Source organism: Sciurus carolinensis, chromosome 16, assembly GCF_902686445.1.
Source record: "Sciurus carolinensis chromosome 16, mSciCar1.2, whole genome shotgun sequence".
Lineage (NCBI taxonomy): Eukaryota > Metazoa > Chordata > Mammalia > Rodentia > Sciuridae > Sciurus > Sciurus carolinensis.
In genome coordinates, this window is record NC_062228.1 from 16108339 (window position 1) to 16125156 (window position 16818).

General features: G+C 38.7%; 2 protein-coding genes across 4 annotated transcripts in view; both read right to left on the minus strand.

The window, feature by feature from the left end:
- On the minus strand, positions 1-439 carry LOC124966511 (small nuclear ribonucleoprotein G-like). The gene has a single exon (XM_047527814.1). It carries the CDS (start codon positions 300-302, stop codon positions 72-74), a length of 231 nt encoding a protein of 76 aa, XP_047383770.1. The 5' UTR covers positions 303-439; the 3' UTR covers positions 1-71.
- Utp4 (UTP4 small subunit processome component) overlaps positions 411-16818 on the minus strand; it is a 27243-nt gene continuing 10835 nt past the window's right edge. For 2 of the 3 annotated variants that reach the window (XM_047527804.1, XM_047527805.1), the window contains exons 6-17: positions 16476-16687; positions 14408-14579; positions 14215-14306; positions 12379-12475; positions 11274-11338; positions 9602-9724; positions 9000-9156; positions 7750-7856; positions 5795-5890; positions 2951-3136; positions 1423-1533; positions 412-630 (exon numbers count right to left, since the gene is read on the minus strand). In XM_047527804.1, coding sequence (XP_047383760.1) covers positions 514-630; positions 1423-1533; positions 2951-3136; positions 5795-5890; positions 7750-7856; positions 9000-9156; positions 9602-9724; positions 11274-11338; positions 12379-12475; positions 14215-14306; positions 14408-14579; positions 16476-16687 — 1535 coding nt within the window. In that variant the 3' untranslated portion in view covers positions 412-513. Of the gene's footprint in view, positions 631-1422; positions 1534-2950; positions 3137-5794; positions 5891-7749; positions 7857-8999; positions 9157-9601; positions 9725-11273; positions 11339-12378; positions 12476-14214; positions 14307-14407; positions 14580-16475; positions 16688-16818 lie in introns of all 3 variants that reach the window. The other variant, XM_047527806.1, reaches the window with a different exon arrangement.

The following is a 16818-nucleotide window of genomic DNA, read 5'->3' on the forward strand; positions in this document are numbered from 1 at the left end:
TGATTTTTATGTCATAGTTAAACAGGCCCTCTGGAAATGGGACATGGATTTCTGTGCTGAATAGTCATTATTTATACTCGTTCCAAGACTTCTAACATGATGATACTATTTCCTCGTATTACCACCATTCCAATATTGTTCTGTTGCCCACTAGTTGCCATCTCTACACATTCGTCTATCACAAGATTCATAAAGGGGTCAAATCCCCGCAATATTCCTTGGACATGTCTGCCACCATTTAATTTCAATGATAACTTCTTGTCCATAAATTTTTTCAGCTCGGGAGGGTGAGCTTTGCTCATGCTGTCTACTCCGCAGGCTCAGAGATGCTTTTTACCTTGGAGTTTTGTAGGAAATCTCCACTCACTTTTACCCAGTGAAGGGAAATTAATGCCCAATGTTTTAGAAGATAACATTAATAATGACTAGTTCTAAAGAATAACTTTGTTTTATTATCATGATTTGTGAAAAGAAACAGAGTAGACAGTTCAAGGAAGGACACAGTGCCCTGTTCTAGGTTCCAAATTTCTTCTTTTTGATGGGTGGTGGGAGTTGAGCAATGATGTCATCCAGGGGCCGTTCTACTGCCACGAGTGTCCTTTCATCCAAAAGATCCATGAAGAGTAAGGGCTGCAGAGAGATGACAGTAAGGCCACCAGGAGTTATAATCTAGAGCTAGTTCTGAACAGACAGAACTAAAAGATTAGCCTCATTCAAAGTTCAATGAACCTAAGTCTAATGATTGTTCCTGAACGTAGACTCAAAACAGTAGGAAAGGGCTGGGGTCCTGGCTCAGTGGTAGAGCACTTGTTTGCATGTGTGAGGCACTGGGTTCAATCCTCAGCACCACATATAAATAAATGAGTAAAATAAAGGTCCATCAATAACAACAACAAAAAAAATTTTTTTTAAAAACAAACAACAACAAAAAACAGTAGGAAAGGTTGTGAGCTTTTAACTGAATCCATCCATAAAAAATCTGCATCATAAGCTCAATGGATATGTTTAATATACAGTGAAAAGACTAGCCAGAAAAAGAGGAACTCCCAACAAATTCAGTGACTTGCATTTGCTTAAAATTGAACTCATGGAACATTCTCTAACAAGAACTCAAATTAAAAAAAAAACAGCTTTCACCCTTAAAAGATCCCCCCACCTGCGCACCAACATCATTTCCAATAAGTTTTGTACACCTGCCTCTAACCTAAGTACAATGAAATAGAAATACCTCTCATCTACTAATTCAAGAACAACAGAATAGAGACACAGGGACAGATAACCTCAAAATGGTCACTTGTCTCTCCCAAACCAGGATCTCTGCATATAAAATGAAGGTGTTCTTTCTTCTAATTGTGGAGCTTATTACATTTTGATAATATCAGGAAGCGTCAGCCATGCAAAGTACAACACAAGATGTTTTACCTTATATATTTTAGAAATTTTAAAGGCATGGGCCGTGCGCCTCCGGAAGACATCTGATTCATTTGTGGGAGGAAGTGGATTGTAGAGTAAGGTTTTGTCATTTGGAAGAGGCTAAAAAGACAAAGACACATTATTTAAAATGTTAGTTTTATTGAACTTGCACAGACCAAAGGACTGCAGTGGTTTTTCAGGCCAACACCATCTTCAAACCACCACGTTGATTATTCACAACCTCCTTACTTTACCTCGATTTTCTTTACTTTGGGAAGATAGCTGTGGAACTATTCCAGTCATACTGCAGTGAAACAGGGCAGGAGGAGGCAAGAAATCACTTGGTACACCACACTGGCAGGATCAAAGGGTCCAGCTAAGGCTTCTGGCCAGTCTCATCAGTAACACTTTGTCAGAATAGAACAAATCAGCATGTGCAGAAGCTCAGCCCACACAGGCTCTGTGCTTTCTGGACTCTTCCCCAATAAGATCACAGATTGGCTATCTGACTGAAGTTCTCCCCAAGTGAAGCTTCAACACAAACCACTCCCAATGATGTCACTGACACCTCAAGAGATGGCCTCTGGCCAAACAAATGATACTTCCATCTCTGACTTCCTTGGGAAATAGTTGTGCCCAGTTTGAGGAAGTGATGGACTTATCACCAGGGCTTGGGAAAAAGCCATCTGGGCTGAGTTACAGAGAGGCAAGCGAGTGGGAGGGGCCCTTCCTGTATCACTCATCTTGCAGAAGGCACTTGTCAGCCAACTCTGCTTCCCACACCCACAGGACACAGGGCCCACAAGATGAGTTTCAGTGACACATCCCTATGCACACCTCCTTTAGAACCATCTGCTGGTTTCCCCATGCTCCTTCCACCCCCACCTTCACAGATATACCAAATCAGCCAAGGTTGGTTGTAATCTAAGCCTGAAGTTCAATGCTGATATGGCCATAGCCCACAACACTCTCCTAGAAAAGCAAGCCCCTGCCCAGTAAAGACATGTATTTGGAGTAAATCAAACAGCAGCTAGCAAAGAAAATGCTCACATCCTACCTAAATCACAGTCATGAAGAAAGGATTTTTCTGACTGGGCTTTTTCAAGACTTTAAGACCAATTCCTCCCCGCTGCAAGGGATACAGTGGTCAAAACATCAGTCTGTATCTAATTTAATGAAACCACATTATTCAGCCACCCCAGGATTTCATGTTGAAAGTAAGTTTCCCATATCAATGATGTTCCATGATAAGAGTCACCTTGTGAATATCAACCCAACACTTTCCTGTTTAAGTTTGTGTGCTCATTGGCAAAGTAGAAAAATATTTACAGCAGCAAACCCCAGCACACAAAGGCTAACCCCTTCCCTGAAAGCCTCCTGAGAGTAGGAATGCAAATAAGGAAATCTGTCAAAAGCTGCTTTCCTCCAAAGAATATACTAGGAACCTTTATTCTAATTCTTTCTCTCACTAGTCTCTTTGTGAATTTGAAGATTCCTAAGTGAAAAACATTCAGGGAAAGGGTAGTGCAAAACTCACCAACGACTTGTCAATGATGCAGAACATGTAGGCATCGTGGAGGAGGATGTGCATTGGTCTCTTGGGGTGAAAACTGATGTGTGTGATGGGAGTATCCCTTTGAAGCCAAAGATGGTGAAACCCCTGTTTCTGGATATTCCGGCTCCACTCTGTGTACTGTTTTTCTGGGATACTGTACTCAAATACCTGACAAAAGTAATGATTCATTTGTGTGCTCAGTTTTTTTAAAAAAAATGTAAAGGTAAATTACAGAATAAGAGAAAAATTATCCTGTAATCCTCTTTTTTTTTGATATGGGGGGTTGAACCCAGGGGTGCTGTACCACTTGTACCACTAAGCCACATCCTCAGTCCTTTTTATTTTTTGAGACAGGGTCTCAGTAAGTTGCTTGGGCCACCATAAGTTGCTGAGGCTGGCTTTGAACTTGCAATCCTCCTGCCTCAGCCTCCTGAGTTGCTGGGATTATAGGTGTATGTCTCCACACCCAGTTCCCCTGCATTCTTGGTATCTCTCTTCCAAGACAAGAGCAACCTTCGATTTCTTTTCATTTTTCTTTTTTAAGTGGTACTGGGGGACTGAACCCAGGGGATTTCTACTGCTGAACATCCTCAATCATTTTTAATTTTTTATCTTTGAGATAGGATCTGCCTAAGTTGATGCTGGTCTCAATCTGTGATTCTACTAACCCTGCCTCTGCAGGTGCTGGGATTACAGGTATGTGCCATCACACCCAGCTAGACTTCAATTTCTTGCTCACATTTTTTCAGAGACTTTTATGCATGTATGATGGTAAAATACTATTCTTTACCATACTTTTTAAATTTATTCTTATACTGTGGAGACTGGCACCTACTGATACATACACAAATCAATAATGCCCCCCTTTTTCTTTTATATTTAAAAAAATTTTTTTAGTAGATAGACACAATAGTTTTATTTATTTATATATATGTGGTGCTGAGGATTGAACACAGTGCCTCACATGTGCTAGGGAAGCACTCTACCCCTGAGCTACATATAACCCCAACCCTTATATATTTTTTAATTAAAAAAAATATTTTTTTTAGTTGTAAATGGACACAATACCCTTATTTTATTTATTCATGTAGTGCTGAGGATCGAACCCAGTGCCTCATGCGTGCAAGGCAAGCATTCTACCACTGAGCTACAACCCAGACCCCTTATATATATATATATTTTTTTTGCGGTGCTGGGGATTGAACCCAGGGCCTTGTGCATGCAAGGCAAGCACTCTACCAACTGAGCTATCTCCCCGGTCCCTTATATTTGTTTTTAACAGACATAACAGTTATACTTATTTATGGAGTACAGTGTTGTAATTCAGTACATGTACACAAAATATAATAAACCATGGTAATTAGCATTTCCATTTCCTTGAACATCATTTCTGTTTGTTGGGAATCTTTATGCTCTCCTCTAATTGTTTTGAAATATATAACTAATTTTTAATTGTGCCCTTTTGTAGAACACATAATAATCAACTCACTTTATGGATTCATCATGATTTACTTATCCCATCTGCTATATGGATATTAGGTTGCTTACAATCTTTGGCTATTCCAAACAAGGCTGCAATTAATTCTCCATTAAAATGTAAAAGACACAACTGAAGACACATAGGAAGAATGCCTAGAAGTAGAAATTCTGAATCAAGTCTATATGGACTTAAAATTTTTGAAGATACTGACAAAATGTCCTCCAAAAGTGTTACACTAATTTATGCAATTCATCAGAGGGCTGCTTTGCTGATAACTCTTTATTAACTCTGTAATCTTTCCTAATCAAACAGGTACACCAGTTTTAAAAACTGAAAAACTTACAGGACCAATGGGCAGTAAAAGATGTCAGGTGAACATTATTATGTGTGACAAAAACAAGGCTGCAGCTTCACTATCTTTCAGCCCTTGGTCAAGGACTAAATGAGAGATTTGTTTTTGGACAGAGTTTGTGTATCTGAGTGTAAAAACTCATCGCAGTAATAAGAAGCATTTGCCTAAAGAGCTACTCAAATGTGCTTCCAGATCATATTTAATCTTTCTAAGAGTTAAGTGGTGTATGTGATGATGCTTCTTATCTCCACTTCACAGATGAGACAGAAGTATTGATGATGCCTGATTTCCTCACCTGAACAAGTAAAAATGGATTATACAGGGGCTGGGGCTGGGGCTGGGCTCAGTGGCAGACCACTTGCCTAGCACGTGTGAGGCACTGGGTTTGATAACTAGCACCACATAAAATAAACAAAATAAAGGCAAGCTGGGGCTGGAGTTGTGGCTCAGTGGTAAAGTGCTTGCCTAGCATGCATGAGGTACTGGGTTCAATTCTCAGAACTACATATAAAGAAATAAAATAAAGGTCCATTGACAATTAAAAATATTTAAAAAGAAAAAAGGAAAAGTTTAAAAAAAAAAAGGCATGCTATCCATCTGCAACTATCAAAAAAAATTTTTAAAAAGGGGGGATTATACAATTCTTTAGTCACTTTCAATTCTCAAAATCTTATCATGCCATTTCCAGTTAAAGACCTGAGCCAATGTCATCTGTTAGTCTAAAATAATCAGTGGAATGAGCACATCAAAATTCCTTCATCCTCCTGTGTTTCTGTGTTCTAAAATCTCTGTTTCACCAGGCAAACTGCCCGTCAAACCAATGGGTACTGCTGGCTTATGATGAGTCCAAACCATGCACAGAAGCTTCTCTTCATACAGGAGAAAATACCTGTAGACACACCTTCTGAGAAAAGTTCCTTCAACCATTCATTACCTCAGCTTCCAGATTATTATCTAGTAGAAGGGAATTAGAAAGCACTAAATTTTTTCTTACCTGCTGGTCAGAATGAGCGATGACAAGGTTGTTGGTAATGGGTGCAATGGCCAGAGCAGTCACTGGAAAATTGTAAGCAGGTACTGTGCAGTGAAGCTGGGAAAAAAACAGAAAGAAGGGGTAACTCTTTAGAGTACCTTTTTTCAAGAAAGGCTAGATGATGTAGGTCTGTTGTTTTTTGGTGTGTGTTTGTTTATCTATTTATTTATTTATTGGTACCAGGGATTAAACTTAGGGGCACTCAACACTGAACCACATTCCCAGCCCTTTTTCTGTATTTTATTTAGAAACAGTCTCACTGAGTTCTTAGGGCCTTGCTAAGTTGCTGAGGCTAACTTTGAACTCGAAATCCTCCTGAGCTGGTGGGATTGTAGGCATAGGCCAAGATGCCTGGGTTGTTTTTGTTTTTTTGATGCTGGGCTTAATCCCAGGGGCTTGTGCATGCAAAACAAGTGCTCTATCACTGACCTATACCTTTAACCCCTGAGTAGGTTTTTGTTTTCCTTTTTTTTTTTTTTTTTTTTTTTCAAAAAAAATCGCTCCTTGGAACTCAAAAAGAATTCTATGGAAGTTCCTCTAAACTTCAGGCATTTCTTCATCAATAAACTTGACTTCATTTATTTTTTTTAAAAGAATGTACATGTAATATTTAGAAAACTGACATCATCTGCAAAAAATTCAAGAGGCAAGCTTTTCCAGCCAGGCATGGTGGTACACACCTTAATCCCAGCTACTAGAGAAGATGAGGCAGGAAGCTCTCAAGTTCAATGCTATCTGTTGCAATTTAGAAGACCCTGTTTCAAAATAAAAAATAAAAAGGTCTGGAGATATGGTTCAGTGGTAGAGTGCTTTAGGGTTTAATTCCCAGTACCATCAAAAAAAAAAAAAAAAAAAAAAAAAAGAGAGAGAGAGTAAAGCTTTTCCCTCTAAATAATGTCTGAATGAATTGTTCATAAATATGCTGAACAGGAAACCTACAGCTCTACTCTACACTGGGTTTTAAAGAAATTAATGCCTAGGAAGGATATTTATGTACAAATGCAAAGTATGTGTGCATTACACAAAAATGTTCTTTTATTTTTGATGCTGGGGACTGAATGAGCCTTTCACATACCAGGCAAGTGGTCTACGACTGTGCTACTCCCCTAAGCCATAAACATCCTTTGAAATAGCAGGTGAGGCTCCAAGGCAAATGTTCAGTAGATGTTCCTGTCACCATATAATAAAGATTAAGTTCTGTACACAGTAACACACAAACCTATGAAAACGTATTTTGGTGTCTATAAACTTCAATGCTTACTGAAAGTTTTGAATAGTTCTAATCTGATTTTAATGAGAAAGATGAAGGCTTGTAAGTGATCATTTGTAACTCAGGGTATGAATATCAGTTTTATTACTGATTGGTAAAAAAAAGGTTATCCCATTATTGTTTTTTTCAAATTTCTGGTTCTGTTTGATTTAAAAATACCCTGAAATTATGAGGTAAGCCATGAAAGGAAAACTATTATTTTCTCCAACCAGTTTTCTATGTATATCAGAATATTCCCTCCTTCAAATAGACTCATTATCATTAGCCACATATCCTTAATTTCGAATTTCAATGTATGAATAGTTTCACTGTTTCCACTGACTGATTTTAACAAAATAAATAAAAAATCTAAAACAGGACATATTTTTGGTTAAAAAATAAATTCTAAGATGAGTGTTGTGGTATATGCCTGTAATCCCAGCAATCTGGGAGGCTGAGGCAGGAAGATTACAAGTTTGAGGCCAGCCTTGGAAATTTGGCAAGACTGTTTCAAAAAAAAAAAACAAAGAAAGGGATAGGGGCTATAGGTCAGTGGTAGAGTGCTTGCAGAGCACGTGTGAAGCCCTGGGTTCAGTATTCAGCATTGCAAAAAACAAAACAATAACAACAAAAAACCCCGGATGCTGCTATGAAATCCTGCACTCACCTTTAGATGCTTTACGTTGTACACATGCACTCCAGCACTAGTTCCTGATGCAGCCAGCCAATTCCCATCTGAACTGACTGCCAAAAGACACATGGCCTCCACTGTCCCTGTGAGAGAAAGAGAACAATTAAGTATCTGAATTCACAATGTCCACAGCCAGGCTTCCCCTGAAGATGATGACAGAAGCCAACAAGACCAAGAAGAGTTTTAAATCACTGTGAGGATAATTTGTTGAGATTTTTGCAAATTAGTTCTAAATGTTAACTTGTCTACTTTTTAATTAGCCAACCCTCATGTAAGAAACCAGAGAGATAAAAATGAAGACATCATTTGCTCAGATCTGAGTAAGACAGTTTCTGTGCCAAAATATGTGCTACATGAACCCCCACAAACAATGAAAAAGCTTTCTAACAGGACATACACCAGTGGCTAAAGGATGGGTGGGGATGCTAAAAGCATAAGTCTAATGAGTTTTGTAATAAAAAGCATATAAGGTACTTGATAAATGCTGTCAGTTTAATTTATCTGACCCCTAACTAGGAGGTTTCTCTGTATGTTTCTAGAGCAGCTTACGAATAGGCAAAGTTAAAGTCCAAAGAGTTGACTTCTCAGGCTGATGGAGACTACATGAGAATGAAACAGGTAAAATCCAAGGGATGGGAAAAGTCCATGAGAAGTATCCAATTGCTAATTTAGCTGAATGCTAAATCTAAGGCACAACAGTTGACTCAGCCATAGTCACACTCACTCAAGCAACTCATGCATGAAAAAATGGTTATAAACACTAAATGAACGCAGGTAATGAAACTGCACAAAAGGATATCTTCACTTTATACAAACAACTAAACAAAAAGTAACATGTCTTCAAGGTTCCTACACACAAACACATTAGAAAATGCCAAAACATAAAGGGTAGTTATTTCTGGGTGAGGGGATTAAAGATGATTTTTAACTTTCTTCTTTCTCTGCTAACAAAATTCATAAGAAGGATGATAAAACTTCTCTGGCTCTAAATAAGGAATCAAAAACCCAGTGAAAAAAAGAGTAGGTGTGAGGAACATTTCAGATCTCCTCCAGTATCTTCATCTGCCAGATACCTCCTCCTACTTTAAATTGCAAACATGTGAGTGAGTGTATTTGCCGGGTGGGAAGAGCATGCAGGAAACCCCAACACCGAGGTCTATGAAGAAAAAAATGTTACATTCAAAACTCTAACAACTCTCCCCCATGGCTAGTTATCAAACTCCCACCTGACTGAGGCTGGAAAGTATGGAGGTGCTTGAAACTTCCTTCCAACAGCTGAAAGATATGTAGAGACCCTTGATTTGATGCCACAAAAAGCTTTTTTGAATCCTCAGAAAACAAAATCTGAAGTGCAGAGCGAAGGAACGCTGGCATTTTGGAAACCTTTGGGAGAACCAATAGCAAAGACCAGTGAGAAAGAAGGTAGATCTACAGCCCAGTGAAAATCATCACATCCAGGCTTAAATTACACTAACACCTCCCATCTCTAAGCAAGTCAATCAACTCAGGCCCTGGAGCATGCCTCCTGTAACCTGTGTGTCTCCCTTTTCATCATGACAGCAAATGCTCAACTTCCTGCAATGAAACACTAAGCTATATATGAAACTACTAAGTAGGAAAGCATACACTTTACTGCTACCTCTGGCATCTTCCTACCCCTCTCAAAACATAAATCAATTCAAAATAACAATAAAAGACTGTTTTGTAACAGCTGTCTCTAAAAAGCTTTTCACTGAGCAAGAATTTTCATCCAATTCATTTCCACCTCATGCAGAAATCACATGTCTAGGAAGTTTTTTATGCAACCACACATTGGACTATGACTTACCCTTTTGAGACTTATGTTGTCATGTTCATAATTCAACCGATAGAGAAAAACCCGAGACACCGTAGAATAGGCTATCCAGCTTCCACATGGGGAGATACAGCTGCAAATAATGTTCTCAGGCCCCTGAAACAGTAGGAAGCAAGACTGAGAGTGTAAAAACTTCTCATGCTTTTGCCACTCTGGACATTTCCACAAATGCCTATACATAATTCTCATAAACTATGTGTCACTATTATTTCAAATCTTTTTTTTTTTTTTTTTTTTGCAGTGCTGGGGATTGAACCCAGGGTCTTGTGCATGCAAGGCAAACACTCTGCCAACTGAGCTATATCCCCAGCCCTCACTATTAATTCAGAAGCAGAGAATCTAACTGATGTGACTTTGATTTCCAAATCCAAGAACAAAGGTCTATCAATACTGTGTACTTACCTGCCCCTTTAAGTTATTCACAGATAGCCTTGTACTAAATCCCAACCCCAACTTGGAAACCAGAGCAGGGAGGCATTTAATGCAGAAAAGCTTGGGAGGATGGTACTGGTTTTCTGTTTTGCCTATTAGACCCTGCTTTTAAAATCTGCAAGAACAATTGAAAGGGCTGGGGTTATGGCTCAGTGGTAGAGCGTTTGCCTGGCACGTGTGAGGCACTGGGTTCCATTTTCAGCACCACATAAAAAAAAAGATAGATATCATGTCCATCTACAACTAAAAATATTAAAATAAAAAAATGAAAAATATTTGGAGAAGAAAAAAGAAAAGTACAATGTAACATTTATAGAATTTTTTAAAACTCAGAAAACAAAGTGATGATTTCCTTCCTTCTTTTTTATCTTGCAGTAGTGGGGACTGAACCTAGGGGCATTCTATTGTTGAGCTTTTTATTTTTCAGATAGGGTCTCACTAAGTTGCCCAGACTGGCCTTAAACTTGCAATCACCCTGCCTTTACCTCCTAAGTAGTTGGGGGTTACAGGCACATGCCACCACGCCTGACAATTTCTTTCTCTCTCTCTTTCACACACCCTAAGAGGAAAGGATATAGGAGAAAGGCTAATAACTAAACAATAATTTCAGATGATGAGAATAAAGAGGTGGTAAAAATATAAACTACTGATATTGGTTGCCTCGTTTTTCTTTGGTTTGTTTTGGGAGTGCTAGGGATTGAACCTAGGGCTTGGTGCATGCTGGGCAAGGACTCTGTCACTGAGCTATATTCCTAGCTCTTAAATTTTATTAGACTGTGATCACAAATATTTGTGTAAAGATTTTTTTAAAAGAAAGATAAAAGCAGTTTGTAGATGCAGCCCTATTAATGTAAAAAGGACATATACACATACACCCAAAGGTGGAAACTTTTTCTGCCTATATAAGTTGTTGGCAGTGCTGATCCCTAGGAGGGTATAGTTGGGGGAGGATCATGATTCATTGTATATCCTCTGTACTATCTTATTATTTTCATAACAATATTAAGAGGAGGGTAATAACCAATTTCTTTTATACATTCATCTAATAAATACTGAAAGTCCAACTTATCATCACAGGGCAATCCAGCTCTGGATTTCCTTCATTCAAATAGTTTTAGAATTTACGACACAAAGTGAACAAAGTAACCCTCAGAATGGGAAAAAAATTCTGAATTTCAGGGCCTAACCACAAAGGGTTTGTAACCCTCCTTACCTTTGTCTTGAGATGTAGTAAATGATCTGCATTTTTAGAGAGCGGAAGGGTATCCCCATTCTTGCCTGAAATAAGAAGATTTGCCTGAATTTTTTCTTATCAAAGGAAGATTATTTGTACAGTTTTCTTCTTAAAAAAGTAATTTCTTGGTAGAATGGACTGTCTACCAGTTGACATGCACAACTTTAGGGATATATGGAGAGAAAACCAGTGAGTACTTCTACCCTATGATACATCATCAAACATTTGAAAGTCTACTCCCCAGTGGCATGCTGGTGGGTAAAAGAGGAGTTTGCAAGGTCTCAACTTTACTCCACTTTAATAAGAGGACTCACACATTTCCTTAACAGGAATCAAAAAATTCTACTAGGTTGTCACTCCAGCAAGATCCATGTGACCTTTGTTTCAATGCAGGACTGTCACTACCCATTATTGCATTTTGTCATTTTTTTTTTTTAACAGACTGATGCCATCTCAGTCAAGTTAGGGCAAACTGTGACCCTACCCTACAATCCTTATCTATTATACTCTGCAGTGTATCGTACAGACGTTTAAGCTTTAAAGAGATGATTCAGTATTCTATTCAAGATTTTTTTTTTTTTTTTTTTTTTTTTTTTTGTTCCAGGGATTGAACCCAGGGGCACGCTTAACCACTGAGCCACATCCCCAGCCCTTTTTATGTCTTATTTTATGTCTCACTAAGGTGGTTAGGGCCTCACTAGGTTCCTGAGGCTGGCATTGAACTTGCGATCCTTCTGCCTCAGCCTCCCAAGTTGCTGGGATTACAGGCGTGCACCACTGCTCCTGTCTCCTACTCAAGATTTTTTCACTATAATTTGTGTGTTTATTCTTATGCATGGGAAAACCATAAGTTCCCTTCAACACAGAAAAATCTCTTTGCATAAGTTGAATATAAACTGCAATTCTGATTTTTAGTATTCTCTCTACAGTTATCTCTTCTTTCTTTTTCTTTTTCTTTTTTTTTTTTGCAAATTGGGAATCAAACTGGGGGCCTCATGTATAATAGACAAGCACTCTACAGCTAAGTCACATCTCCAGTCCTATGGTTTTCTTATTGGGGGAAAAAAGCTTTCTCCTGTCTTACCTGTTGCCACTGTGGATCCCAGTCGCCAAAGTTCCAAGTGATGAGCAAACTGGAAGAGTAGAAGCTGCTTCTTTTTAGAACAAGAAATGAGACATCGCTGTAAGGAAGAATTGAAAAGTTATAAAAAGGCCAGGGTCATTTTCTGCCTCAGTACTAGATGCAGCAGCGACTTTTTAGCACATTTTGAAATCCACTGACTTGATAAACATTTCAATAACTACTACCATAGGCCAGGCCCTGTCCTAGGATTTAAGAACAATTAGTGACTAAAAACTGTTACTGCTCTCAAAGAGCTTCTGGTTTAAAGGGGACATAAGTAGGCAATTACAATCAGACATGGTGGCACAACTCTATAATCCCAGCTACCTAGGAGCTACAGCACGTAGCTCCTAAGCTTTAAAGCTTTAAAGCATGGAGCAATGAATAGAGTTGCTTTTCAAACAGATCAATGGAGAATAGCAAGTATGAGGCCAGTCTCAGCATTTAGGGGACCCTATCTCAAAATAGAAAATAAAAAGGACTGGGGATGGAGCAAAGTAGTAGGACACCCCTAGGTTCAATCCCCAATACCACAATAAAGAAACAGACAATTATGCTACAGTATGCTTAAAAGTTTAACATGCCTAAGTACAGCATACAATGGAAAAAAGTGGAAAGGACATCTAACCTAGCCTTGTGGAGGTAAAGATAAGAGCCCAGATGAGGTTCGCTGGTAAAGATTAGTCAGGCAAAGAAGGCAAGGCAGGATGTTCTAAGGAGGTCAATGGTAGGTAAAATAGTTCAAAGGTCAAAGAGCATTCAAGGGAATAAAAACACACTTTTCAGAATGGCTAGACTGTTGGGGGTGGGGGTGCTACAAATGTGTGAAAGGAGAAGCAAGGGAAGCTGAAGGACCAATCTGAGAGCAAGACAGGTCAATATGCCACACTGAAGAATGAGGTCTCTATGCTGCAAGCAATAGGGACAACCAAAAGCTTTAAAGCATGGAGCAATGAATAGAGTTGCTTTTTAAACAGATAAATGGAGAACAGGCTAGAATGACCACATGGTAATGAAAGGAGATCACTAAGGAAGCTACTGTAGGGATGGTGTTGTGGCTTAGTGGTAGAATGGTTGCCTGGTATGTGTGACGCCTTGGGTTCAATTCTCAGCATCACATATAAATAAATAAATAAAATAATAAAATAAAGATTCACTGACGACCAAAAAAAAAAAAAAAAAAAAAAAAAACTAGAAAAAAAGGAAGTTACCGTAAAGGAATCCAGATCAGAAAACATACTAATCCAAACTAACAATGGTAGCACAAAGAAATAGTTTCAAGAGACACTAACAACTATGTCCACCCTTGTCAAATCATATAAACATGTATACTTTTATATATCATGTAACTCAAGAAAGATGTACGTATGTGTATTATATATGTGTATATGTATACATACATAATGAGACCGGGAGACGGTAAAGTTGGTGATGAATGGAATGTGGAAGCAGGTGTAGGGGAGGACTACTCACTTATGAAGATGGGCACCATTTACCTAGAAACCCTAGAAGCTTAGATCTTACTCTTTTCACTCAAAACAATAGAGCCCTCCCTTAAAAATAAACAGGATACCATAAACCACAATTATTTGGAAAAGGAAATTATTTCTTCAGAAAGTATACTAAGGTGTTGCTATGAATCTCCTGCCCCCAAAAATTATTGCAGGAGGCTTGCATCAGAATAGAAGAATAAAGAAGACAACTATAAAAAAATTCCATAAATTTACCCAGCAAGTAATCTTATAGGACAAAGGGTCAGGGAGATGAGGGGCCAACAGGGGATGGGATGATACTTACATGAGGAAAGGTGATTTTTCGGAGAGCAGCATCATAATTCTTTACCTCCACCTTCTCCATGAGAGGACGAATAACCAGGTGGGTGTCAGTGCCTGGGCAAGGTGGTGAGGAGGTTACAGAATGAGAAGTTAAGTATGAAAATAACCAGAGCCGAGCAGAGTAAAGCAGCAGCCTGACAGGGAGCAGGACCCACCTCCAGAGATCAGTGCGGTTGGGCTGTGGGCCACAGCACGCACATCGTGTGTGTGGTGCTGGAATGGTTTTGTCCGCACCCACTGCTTCTCACTGCTATTGGAAGTCACAGAGACCAGTTGAAAATGGAATATTGTGCCTTCAGCTGTGCCCACCACAAAACTGTCTTCTTGCTGAAAAATTAAATCATGAGCAAGTACATGTGAACAAAGCAGGGTCCAGATGTAAAAATATTCTGTGAGACTTCTGTCTAGGCAGCTTAGGGGAAAACTCAAGCCCAGAAGTAGAAGGGAGGTTCTGGGCGCTTCTTCCTTCTGGAAGTTAACAATTCCACTAGAGAAGCAAGGTCATCTATAGGTGACGATGCGCCCTCTACTGACAAAATTAACAATCAGTACCTCCAACTGTTTAAATTTTACAGTCACACACTGCATGTTTCAGTCAACAACAGGCTACATTCACAAAGGACAGTGCTCATGTAAGATTAAAACGAGTTCAAAATTTTATATTATCTAGTGACATTATAGTCATCAAATGTTGTAGCATGAAACATTACTCACATGTTCACAGTGATGCTGATGTAAACAAATCTGCACTGCCAGTTGTGTAAAAATACAGCACATACAATTAGGTACACTAGTTGTGTACTGTAGGAGGCTGTATCTACTGGTTTGTGTAAGTACATTCTATTATGTTCACATAACACCAAATCACCTAATACCATATTTCTCAGAACATGTCCCTGTCATCAAGCAACACATGACTGTATACAAACGAGGCTCTTTACAAAAGAAAATAAAAAAGAAATACATTAGATCCTTCTGAAATTTAAATTCTAAACTACAAAAGAGATACCTGAACGAAGAAATCTATACCATGTTTTTTAATAGGAATGTTTAGCACGATAGAGACATTGCCATGAAGAAAATGCAGAAGTTTACATAATGTAATAAAAATGCCAATTGTACTTTATAAAAAGACTTTCACTTGAAACTAGAAAAAGGTTTCTAGAATTCATATAAAGAAATAAATAAAAAAGACCCCAAACCCAAATACACAAACAAAAATCCCAAACAAGAATATAACAAGGTTATACAAACAAAATAATTGAAAGTGGGGATTCATATAGATATTTGTATATCAACATTCATAGCAGTATCATTTATAATAGTCAAAAGATAAAAATAATGCAAATAATAGAAATAACCCAAACGGCCATTAACACATGAATAAACTAACACGGTGTATAAATACACACAGTGGAATATTACTTAGCTTTAAAAATTGGGGATGGGATTGTAACTCAATAGTAGAGTGCTTGCCTAGCATGTGGCAAGGCACTGGGTTTGATCTTCAGCACCACATAAAAATAAATAAAATGAAGGTATTAGATCCATTTACAACTAAAAAAATATTAGAAAAAAAAAAGGAATGAAATTCTGATAAAAGCTGAATATCCCTTATTTGAAATGCTTGGGACCAAGTATTTTAGATCTCAGAGTTTTTTAGACTTTGGAATATTTGCATAGACTTTACCGGTTGGAATTTAAAATTCCAAAATACTCCAGAATCTAAAACTTTTTGAGTGTTGCTCTTTATTGATGGTAGGGAGGCAACATGTGGACATTGAGAATGGACAGAAAAGTGATTTGAACTTGCAATCCTCCTGCCTCAGCCTCCCCAGTCCCTGGGATTACAGGCACCCACCACCATGCCCAGCACCATGCAGTTATTTCCTAATGCCCCCAAATAGGATGCATGAGAGCACTTGTACAGAGAGGAAACAGTAATTCTCAAGATTCTTCTAGGCTGCTTGTGCCCCATCTACTAGCAGACTGGATTAAATAGGACAGAGGGGCACCTGAAGAAAACCTTGTGCTGATCTTTCAGAGAATTCTGTGATCATTAGATACCACAGAAACGGTGTGGGTATTCAGACGCATTTTCCCAACCTCATCTTCTTCCAATATAACATCCAAATGATGCAACAGTGTTTGTAGTGTTCACTAACTCACACCACAATCCCTTCCATTTAGACATTAATTACTCAAAACTGGGACCCTACTCACATCTGCTACGGCAATGGACTGCACATCAGCATTTGCGATGAGATGGCTCTTGACAAGTGTCCCAGTAGCTGAGTCCCAGAACTGCACTTTCCCAGCAGAGTCCACACTTATGACTGTGCCATCGGACAAGAAGGCCACACCCCATACGATACACTTCCGCTTAGACACACCCATGTACTGCCTGTCCACAATCATCTTACGAATAGCACTACCTGAAAAAGAAGAAAAGCACACCTTTGGATATAACTCATTTCTCCTTCAGTTTTCAAAAACCACTTGTGGCAGGCATGGTATAAGTTAGTTGCCTGAACATAGTAAAGGGTAGTCATGTTGAACAGAGTCT